We start from the raw sequence: 10,282 nt of genomic DNA on the forward strand, positions 1-10,282 counted from the left end.
AGGGAGGGGAAGGGAGGGGAAGGGGGGGAGGCGGGGAGCACAGCCCTGTCCGAGGAGAGGAAGGCAGAACCGGGCAGGGAGCAGGAGGGGTCCAGGAGAACGGCAAGAGGGGCTGGAGCATCCCCCGGGCCATGCCCAGGAGACAAACACCAGCCCTCGTGCTCCCAGCTCCGCAGCATGGGCCAGTGTCCCCCTCCGCACAGGGCCGGTGGGTGGCATGTTAACCCAGAGCAGCACTTCCTAGGCTGGGTGGGAGAAGGGGCTGCTCCAGGCCCAGGCAGAGGCACAGAGGAGGTGGCAGAGGAGCCTGGAGAAGGCAGGGGAGCAGGCGTCCCCTAGCCCTAGAGCAGGTGACAGCTCAACAGACCCCTCTGCAGCTGGAGAACCAGCCCCCAGGGACAGCAGCTCCCAGAAGGGGAAGGCAGGGGACACCGAGCACAGTATGACCCCCAGGGCTAGGGCCCTGGAAGCATACGGGATCAGTGTCCCCCCCGCTCTCCTGCACAGCAGGGTCCAACAGCTCCCAGGACAGGGCTCCCCCGTCGGTTCTTGACCCGACTGTTCTGTTCGCCGGCGGGGGGACGCAGATCGCCGCCTGGGAGGAGAGGAGCAGTGTCAGCACCCTGCCAGGCAGCCGCCCCACCCCCCTCCCTGCCTCCCTGGGGTCTGCTCACCTCAGAGCCTGTAGCTCAGGCTGGCCGCCTTGGCAGGATGAGTGGCTGCCCAGAAGCTGCGCTTGGCCTGCAGCTGTTGGAAGGGGTTGGACTGTCTCCTCCGCTCCCTCTTCAGTTTTTTAACCTTCTTCACCTGTGCAGAGGCAGGCAGGCTCTTGGAGTCAGAGCGCAGAGTCCCCTGCCTCCCCCCAGCCCCGGACACAGCCAGCACCCACCTTCCCTTTGTCATAGTCCTCGTCCCACTCATCAATGACAGTCTCGCTGCAGGCCCACGCTGCTTCCTGGATGGCATCCTCGCTGACAGCCGAGATCTCACCCTCCCAGGTCAAGACTGCAGAGCAGCACGGTCAGCAGGGAGCACCGCATGGTGCTCCACTGCACCCACCTTGTGCAGGGCCCCCACCCCAGGCCAGCAGCTGGAGCCCCTCACTCCAGCACCCCACTCTGCGGCACCCCCAACAGCCCCACAGCCAGGTGCATCTGCCCAGCTCCAGGAGCCCCCACAGCTGCCTGTGCTGGTGCTGGGGGGAGCCCAGACCCTGGCAGAGCACAAAGGGCTCTGCCTGCGTCCAGGGCTCAAGGCAGGGGAGCCGCGTGGCTGTTTACCCACCTAGGCAAGCAGGGATTACCTTGTTTGCCATACGCCTTGTCCAAGGAGTCCTTAAGCAGCTCCTCTACCACATTGGACTCCTCCTGGCTCCCAGGTGCCGTGCCAGCCGCAGGGCCGGGCTCGGGGCTCAGGGCATCTGGGCAGCACCTGCCCCCACCTCCAGCCTGGTTGTCCCAGGCACACGCTGCCGCTGCGGAAACAGGAGGGGTGAGGACAAGCCGGAGGGAGCAGAGGGAGCTCCTGTGTCACGCCATCTCAGAGGCGGATCTCGCCCCAGGAGCCACTGTCGGGATGAACAAAGTCCTGACGGCGCAGGGTGTTTGGGCACACTGGGGCCTGGCCTGGGCAGGGAGGAACTGGGGGTAAACTTTCACCCCTCGAGGGGCCCGTCTCCACGAGTCTGGAGAGGAGCACACCCTCATCCAGGGTACAACTGGGCAGCAATCCTGCATGAGCAGCATGCAGGCCTGCAGGCAGTCAGCTGAGGACGGGAGTCAGAAAGACGGGCACCACCAGGCAGTTGTGGGGACCAGCAAGCACCGGGGACTGGACACCAGTGCTCTGAGGGACTGTGTGGGCAGACGAGCAGCCAGCTCTGCCCTGCCAGGCACGAGGCTGGTCATACCGGGGTGCTCTCTGCGGCATGGACGCCGTTGGCAGGACGCTCCAAGGCTGGGGTGCTGAGGCTTTTCCTCCACTTACGCTTGCGGTGTTCACTCTCCCCAACCCCAGCCTCCACACTCTGCCGCTGCTTTGTCCTCTGGGGCTCTGACTCAGCCCTCCTAAAGCTGGGGAAGGCAGCAGGGGTCAGCTCGCTCTAGCCAGACCAGAGGGGGAAGAGTTTGAGCTCCCCGCAGGGCAACGGGATGCAGGGACACCCACACCCCAGCGCTGCACTCAGGGAGGGGTGAAAACACCCCCCGACACAAGCTGGAGCTTCAGATGGCTCCATGGCAAGGCTTGTCCCACCCGCAGAAAGATGACACACACGCGACCGCAGCCCAGGGAGCCCGACTTCAGCCAGAGCAGAGGTGCACAGGGCTCTCGTGTGCCCCCTGGCCCCTCACCTGCCCGAGGACAGTGTCCCAGAGCAATGGTCTTCTGTCTCCTCTGTTCTCCTCCTCCTCTTCTTCTTCTTCACAGAGGAGACAGGCAGCGCGTCCAGGAAAGTGCTGCAGTCTGACACTGGCTGCTCGGGCCCGCTCTCCAGTTTCTGGCAGCCTGTTGCCTCCCTGCCTTCCGCCTCCTTCCCGAGGAGAAGCCCTACCAACCCCTCCTGAACGAGGTTGTTCTTCTTCCTCGGGGGGCTGCCATCTGCGCCACGATTCTGCTTTCGCTGCTTCTTTTTGGAAGCAGCAGTGACCTGGCCAGGCCCCTTCTCCCTGCTGCAGGGAGGAAAGCGGTGTGAAGAAGGGTGGGCAGTGGAACCGTTGGTCAGGGGGGAGGCTGGGGGCCAAGGGGCGGAGTTGAGGATGAAGCTGACGGCAGGCTTTTCGGGATTTGGCAGTTTTAGAACAGATGAGGACAGCCTGAAGAACAGGAAATGAGGCTGACATGATCTGAAAGCCAGGTCAGGAGCGGGAGCCCCTCTCCTCCTCCCCACCCCAAGGTGCATGAGCACAGCACCCAACTGCTACCATCTCAGCCACGAAATCTGAATCAAACCCTGGTCTCAGAGCAGCAGCTGCCAGCGCACACAGTGACCCTGCACCTGCCCAGTGCCAGCCACATGCAGGGCACACACTGTCCCATGGGGGATTAGGAAAGAGCGAGTGTTGCTGCAGCACACGCCGATGGTGAAGGTTACAAGGGAGACCTGGAGCAAGCCCTGCCAGCCCAGGAGAACAGGAGAGCCGGCTGCCAAAATTGCCCCCCGAGCCAGCTGCCACGCCAGACAGTTGCCCGGTGGAATACCCCAAGGCTGCTACTGGCCTTGCTGCCGTGCAGGAGCCTGGGAGCGACTGGCACCACTTACCTCGACTTGCTCAAAGGAGCGGAGTCAGGGTGGGTGGTGTTCGTGGGGCAGGCGTGGTCAGCAGATTTGGGGCGAGGTTGTGTGTGGCGGTCACTTCCCCTCGCCTTCCGTGAGGTGCTGCCCTGCAGTTATTGACATAAATAAAAACTTGGTGGTCTAAAGAAAAGAGGTTTCCGTGAGCCAAGAGGAGAAAATAAAAAGGGGAGCCCAGAGAAAGGGAAGGGGAACAGACACAGACGGGGGGAGGGAAGTGGGGGGTGGTAGAAGAAGAATCAGAAGTGTTTTCAGTTAGAAGCACAAAGGAAAAAAGGAAGGAAGGAAATTTAAAGACCAGAAACCCCAGTGCACCATTCTGAGCCCTGGCTGCACAGCGGCACCCAGAGGGCCGGTCCCATGCTGCTGCCCAGGGAGGAGGCAACTCTGCAGCCCTCCAGCTGCAGCATCACCTGCTCCCACTCGCCCCAGGGGACATGCTACCCCAAGAAGGCTGGCGAGGCCACCCCGCTGCAGGGACTGGCACAGCCACTCCTCCGTCCTGAGCAACAAGGCAGGAGCCATTTCTCCTGCATCGCCCAGGGATGCGAACAACAGCAGGGACCTGGCCCCGCACCCTGACCCAGAGGGAGGGCAGAGCAACTGCTACAGCCCTGGGGCTGAGAGGCTCTCCCCGCCTGCCTCCGGCTTAGCAAGATACCCAGCATTAGCTCTACACTCGCCCCCAACACAAGCCCCAGTTCAGAAGGCACAAGGTGCCTACTGAAGTCTCTGGGCAGAAGCTCAGACTCACCTTTTTGGCGGAGAGCGCCAGCTTCTTGGCAGGTGGTGGTGACATGGTGCTGCTGACCTCCAGAGCAGTGCTGGCCAACAGGGAAGACTTCAGTTTTGCCGGCTTGGAGTCTTTGGGGTCAGCCGGCTCGGCACCGGGGCCAGCAGGGCGGTCTGTGCCACAGTCTGTTCCCTGAGATGTACAGAAGCTGCTAGTTCCACCCTTGGCCTTCTGGGCCTTGGCTAGCTTCCCCACTGCACTATGTGCTGGGCTGGCAGCACTGCTGCCACAGGAGTCCCTCTCTAGGGTCCCAGCATTCCCCCCACTGCCCCTGGGCTCCTGGCTGGGGTTGGGCTCCAGCAGCAGCTTAGGTGAGGTAGGCGGCTGCTTGCTCTCCCAGGGCAGCTCCACTTTGGCCCCACTTACATCGCTGGTGTTGCAGGAGCCCTGAACTGCTCTGGGCATGGGAGGCAGCTGTGGGGTGGAAAGCTGCTTCTTGGGCCTCTGCGCTGTGTCACTGGGCAGAGCTGTGGCTGCGGCGGTGGCTTTAAGGGGCGGTTTGGGTGATGGTGACCCAGCCGGCAGCTTTGTCGGAGTGGTTCCATTTGGCAGCTTTGGCCCCATTCCAAACATGCTGCGGGCCACAGGGACCCCGACTTCCTCCAGCCCTGGCAGCTTCTTCCCTGGCAGCATGTCTGGTCGCTAGAAAAAGAGAAAGAGAGACGTTCAGCGAGGAGAGAATTCAAGGAACCAAGGACACAGAGCGATACTGCCCTCCCCGTCCCTCCCCAGGCCCACACAAGATCCCTCCTGCAAACCGTCCTCCTTCACGCCTGCCCATTTGGAGCAGTGCACCTGCCTCCCTGCGAAGCTGCAGCCCACCTGCTCTCGCAGAGCAGAGGGACAGCAGCTCCCAGCTCCCGGGAGCACTGGCCAAGAGCAGCCTTCAGGACTCACCTGGCCAGTCAGCGGTGAAGACAGGGGCCCGTTGGTCAGTGTTTTCTTCACCTGACTGGAGACGCTGCCAGTGCTGCCACGTAGGCTGGAGGCAGCTTTGGCAGTGGGCCCCTCTGGGCTCTTCCTGGGGCTGGGGATTCTAGTGAAGGCAGAGAAGTGCATGTGTTAACTGCGAGGGTTTGAGCAACTGGAACGCTCTCGTCAGAGATGCACACAAGAAACAGGAGCCAGAAGCTCCGAGGAGGTGAGGTGCTCTTGATCTACAGCAAAACCATGACATGGGACCGGACCTCTTCCCGCCACCCTCCTCCAAGCCACTGCATGCACACAGGCATTGGGGCTACTTGGGCCAAGCCCCTTCCCACACTCAGGCACGTGCTACCAGCCCTGTCCCAAATGCTGAGAGCAGGGGGCAGAGGGGCCAAGAGACACAGGGTGCTCTCACCTCAGGTAGAACAGCAAGTAGGCCTGCTGGTTGAGAACCACTTTGATATTGCTGGAACGAACGATGTCATCGTTCATTTGGTACCACTGCCCGTTGCTGGCCTGCAGAAGGAGAAGAGAGAATGGGGTCAGGCTGTGTCCAGGGACCCTCCTGGCCTGAAGAGCAGCAGGAACAGCACCCGTCGGCAGAGCTCCTCTCCCCAAAACCCACAGGTGGCCCAGGGCAGGCAAAGGGACTCTGCAAGAGCAGACCTCCATGCTTCCTGCAGCGGAGCACAGCCTGTACCCCCCATCCAGTGCTCCACACCATGCTCATCTGCTGTGCGCCCTCCTTTCTGCACACTACAGGGACCCACGAGCACCCACCAGCCCCCAGCCCAGAGGGGGTACCAAGAGAGTGCCCTGGGCTCACCTTCACGTAGCACTAGTAGTGCCCTGCGTGGCAGCTGTAACCAGAGTGCACCAGCACTGCGTAGAGCCCATACATGATGGGATCCCCCTTGCTCCGCGACATGTAGGGGCGGATGTTCAGGAACTCCGGGTACCCCACGTCCTGCGGAGAAAGGATGTCTCAGGAGCCTGCACAGCAGACAGCTTTCTTGCTAGAGCAAGAGCAGTTCAGCTGTCCTATGAGTCCCAACTCCCGAGGGAGAGCGACCCGCTCTCCCCAGGCAGAGGTCACAGTGAGGAAGATGCCAGGATGAGCCAAACTCCCATTGCACCACACAGCTGGGGAAGGGCTGCAGGACTGCAGCAGAGCTCACACTGCACACAGGACCACCTCCCACCCTGCTCTGGGCAGCAGGGCCTCGGGCCAGGAGACAGCCCCAGCTCTGGATTGCCAAGCACTCACCTTTGTGATTTTGCCTCCATCAAAGTCGGCAAAGCGCTTCAGTGACAGCGTAAGAACGTTGGAGGCTCGGTGGATGGTGAAGCGCTTGCTAGCTGACACCTTCTTCTTGCATCTGCACAGGAAGAGCTCGAGCTATTCAAGCTGTTCCACCACCCAGATGATCGCCAGCCCTGGCCAAGCAGCAAACCCCACAGAAATAACCCTGCTGACACCAGGCACCGCTCCAGGGCACCTACTCATGGCCATGTCTGCTGGCCCAGGTCCTCCTCACAAGAGGAGGGAGCTGAGAAGTGGCAGGCTTCATCGCAGGTTTCCATGGCCACGTACCTCACGGTTTAGCCATGGAGCAGGTAGAGAAGCCCTCCCATATTGCAGCAGGCTTTCCACCTGCTTCCCACCAGCACACCCGCGGGCCCCTTCCCACCCGCAGACCCACACACTCACTGAGCACACATGTAGGCGTTCTCCCCGCCCAGGAGATCTGGCTTCACAAACATCTCCAGAGCCCGCACTACGTTTGTGGCTTGCTGCAAGGACAGAGGAGAGGTCAGGGCATGAGTGGCCTGTCCACGCAACAGCCCAGCTCCCTGCCAAGATGCTGGCCCCAAGAGATAACACAAAGCATGAACACAGGGCCACAGACTACACCAAACTCATGAGCCTGCTGCCAGCTAGGCACTGGCCAGCATGCTGCGAGGGATGGCTGCACTGCCCCCCAACCCCACGGAGCCTCAACAGAGGAGTCGTGGCTCACGCTCAGGCAATGGGCACTGCTCTGCCAGACAGAGAAGGCAGTGCAACAACAGAAGCTGCTTCCCTCTTGCATGCACCGTGCCTTGACACTGGCAGGGTAAGGAGCCTGGAGAGCAGTAACGGTGCAGTTGCAGGAACCGTGAGAGCAGAGCTCCTCCCTAGCCCCGACCCTGCCACAGTACCCTAATCTCCAGTGCCAGGTCCAGGCAAGGGTCATAGGTGTCCGAGACACTCTTGCACGCCAAGCACTTAACTGCAAAAGAAAGAGTCATGAGCACACCCTGGCACAACACCTGCACCCGCCACCACCCCAGCACAGCGCAGGCAGCTGCAGTATTCCCCCTCTCTGGGTTTGGGCTCTCTGGGATGAGCACCAGGATTCACAGCCTGGCAAGGAGGAAGGCTGACAATTCCACTATGTGCTGGGACACCAAGTGTTGCTAGGTAGCTGGCAACATGGGTTCCTTTGCTGGTGACAATGAGCTGGGGACCCACAGCCAACAGCTTTTTTCCATCACAACAGGGGTCACGACCCACAGGTACTGCAAGACTGACCAACTGCAGCTCTGGATGATTTACACATGTTCAGCAATTTTCGGAAGGCTGACAATTCCACTATGTGCTGGGACACCAAGTGTTGCTAGGTAGCTGGCAACATGGGTTCCTTTGCTGGTGACAATGAGCTGGGGACCCACAGCCAACAGCTTTTTTCCATCACAACAGGGGTCACGACCCACAGGTACTGCAAGACTGACCAACTGCAGCTCTGGATGATTTACACATGTTCAGCAATTTTCCCAAAAGATTTTTACTGCAAGGCTCTCAGGGAAACAGCAGCCTTGAGAGTCACAGGCCCAGGACCTGGCAACCAGCACTCACCACGGGACCGCAGGTAACCGCCAAAGATCTGGTGGACCAGTGTCGTGGCCTGGGTCTGGCGATCCAACCTAGGGACAGCAGCACCAGATCTCACACCGCCCCTCGGCAACAGCCACCCCCGCGGGCCACCGCTGTGTCGTCAGGACAGCTCCCCTACGCGCTCTGGCCAGCAGACAGGCTGCAGAGCTCCGGGAGCAGAGGGAAGTCACAGCCCCTGCCAGTCTGCTCTCCCTGTGCTGGAGCTTAAGGGGTGGCACCAGGCCCCAGCGTGCACCTTCCTCTAGAAGGAGCAGAAACTCCTGGCTGGAGCTCAGAGCTGGGCACTGCAGACAGAGGCAATGCAGGCTTCCTGGGACGGAGGGCCCAGGGGAAAGCTGCTCACCCACAGCCACAGAGCTGGGGCTGAACTAGCAAGCATGCCTGGATTCCTTGGCAACTGGGAACAGGATCCAAACCCACAGCAGCTTCAGGATTTGGGGACAGGACCACAGCTATGCTGGGGCAGAGGTGTCAGGAAAAGGCAGACAACAGCCCAGAGCTGTGTCACAGAGGGGCAGAGAGTTGGGCTATCCACCCGAGGCCCCTGGAGTCAGTACCTCCCTCTGTGAGTCCGACCTGGGGGACACATTCACCCCACAGTCCCCTCCCGCGGGCACAGGGGACCAGTGAGGTGACAGCAAAGAAGAGCAGCAATGGGCCATCAGAGGCCCCACATACTTCGTGCAGTCATTCAGGCAGGCCTTCTGCATGGCGTCGATGGTATAGCGCAGGAACTCATGTGCATCCTCCTGGCTGCCGAAGCGGATGTGCTGGGCGATCTCTGCAGGAGAGGGAGGAATCAGCCCCAGCACATGCTGCAATAGATGCAGACCCTCCCTCCCTCGGGGCAAGTAGTCTGGGGTTTGAGCCCCCTCAACCCAAACCAGACGTCAGACTCATGCTGGCCACGGGGGAAGCCCTGCGCAGCCCATGAAGTCACCAGCCCCCGGCAGGCTCAGTGAGTCATCTCAGAAGAGCCGTCTGCCAAGACCTGCCCCGATCTCAAAGGTTCTGCTCCTGCATTAGTCACTGCTCTCCTGCACGGCTACGGGAGGGCAGCCATCCTTACTCTTGAGGTCTCGGATGAAGGACACCGGCTTTATCGCGTTGCCGCTGTTAGCGAAAGCCTGGATCGTGTGGTTCTGCATCACACACATCATACAAAAGCCTCCTTGGTGACCTGGAGCAAGAGAAGAGAAGACAGGACGCTGGGGACAAACCCAGAAGAGATGGAGGTAGTGCGAGGGACAGGGGATTTCTGGTCAAATACAGCTCAGCCACAGTCAGTTTTCCCTATGAGCTGTGCACTATGGTACAGCTCTGGGGCAGCCTGGGTACACAGGGACCAGCACACACCACCCCGGCTGGCACAGCCCAAGTCACAATACCAGCCACCACAACCCCCCCAGACGAGACAGCATCCACGTGGATGGAAAACAGGTCACAGGTACTCGCTGGAGGAGCCCACAGGTCAGCCCTGAGGGGTAGATCCCACCAGAGCCCTACAGACGGGGCTGCAAGCGCCACATGCTCCCCTTGGTCACAGCTAGGAAGAGTGCGCACCGGACTCCCTTTCAAAACCACCCATGAACAGCACCTGCTGCCTGTACACAGCCTTCTGCCCTGCCTTCACACAGTCCCCACAGGCAGGGGCTGTTTGGAACCCCCAGCTCAGCCCCCAGGAAACCAGCAGACCCCGTTGGACCCCTCTTAGTCCTGGCTACACCCAGCAGAGACAAAGCCTCCGTAGACACAAGGATGCAGAGCTCAGGAACACTGCTATGGCCAGGAAAAGCGAGCCATATGCAGGAACCACCTCTCGATGGAGAAACGGGCAGGAGGGAGCAGAGAAGGTACATCCCGACACCCGCACACCCCTCGACAGAGCCACGTGCAGAGGTGCTGAGCACAGCACTGAGAGCAGTACAGGCGGGCACTCCATCTCCCCACCAGCGTGGCTGCCCTGGCCCTGCCGCCCACCGAGCCGGGCCTCCCCACTCACAAGTGCGGCTGTGCTCCTTGGAGAGCAGGTAGTTGGCGAGCGGCGGCGTGTAAGTCAGGCACTGCACTACGGAGTTAAGGAAGCAGGTGTTCCCGAGATTGTGCAGCCCGGCGCCAATCCGGTAGACCCGCTCCCACTTCATAGAGAGGCGCTCCACGGGGAAGAGTATCTTCTGAGGGGCGGGGATCCCGTCCCCCCGTCCCCCCGGGGCATGGCCGCTGCCTGCGGGGAGAGGGGCGGTGAGCCGCGGGGATGCGGAGCGCGGGGGAGAGCCCCCCTCGCTCTCTCTACCTACCCTGCTTGCCGGGCGGCGCCTCCTCGGGGCCGCCG

The 10,282-nt window shown here is 61.3% G+C and overlaps 1 protein-coding gene across 1 annotated transcript in view; it reads right to left on the reverse strand.

The window, feature by feature from the left end:
- Nucleotides 1–561: 561 nt before the first annotated feature.
- The window catches only part of USP36 (ubiquitin specific peptidase 36), a 12,693-nt gene continuing 2,972 nt past the window's right edge, over nucleotides 562–10,282 (reverse strand). The window contains 18 exon segments of the mRNA XM_019471402.1: nucleotides 562–595; nucleotides 675–807; nucleotides 890–1,005; nucleotides 1,304–1,448; nucleotides 1,910–2,072; nucleotides 2,352–2,813; nucleotides 3,260–3,381; nucleotides 4,047–4,727; nucleotides 4,983–5,121; nucleotides 5,428–5,528; nucleotides 5,839–5,979; nucleotides 6,280–6,391; nucleotides 6,724–6,806; nucleotides 7,215–7,285; nucleotides 7,912–7,979; nucleotides 8,629–8,731; nucleotides 9,020–9,130; nucleotides 9,953–10,174. Of these exon segments, the coding sequence (XP_019326947.1) occupies nucleotides 676–807; nucleotides 890–1,005; nucleotides 1,304–1,448; nucleotides 1,910–2,072; nucleotides 2,352–2,813; nucleotides 3,260–3,381; nucleotides 4,047–4,727; nucleotides 4,983–5,121; nucleotides 5,428–5,528; nucleotides 5,839–5,979; nucleotides 6,280–6,391; nucleotides 6,724–6,806; nucleotides 7,215–7,285; nucleotides 7,912–7,979; nucleotides 8,629–8,731; nucleotides 9,020–9,130; nucleotides 9,953–10,174 (2,972 nt within the window). The 3' untranslated portion in view covers nucleotides 562–595; nucleotide 675.

This window comes from Aptenodytes forsteri, unplaced genomic scaffold, assembly GCF_000699145.1.
Source record: "Aptenodytes forsteri isolate BGI_AS27 unplaced genomic scaffold, ASM69914v1 Scaffold34, whole genome shotgun sequence".
NCBI classification, from domain to species: domain Eukaryota; kingdom Metazoa; phylum Chordata; class Aves; order Sphenisciformes; family Spheniscidae; genus Aptenodytes; species Aptenodytes forsteri.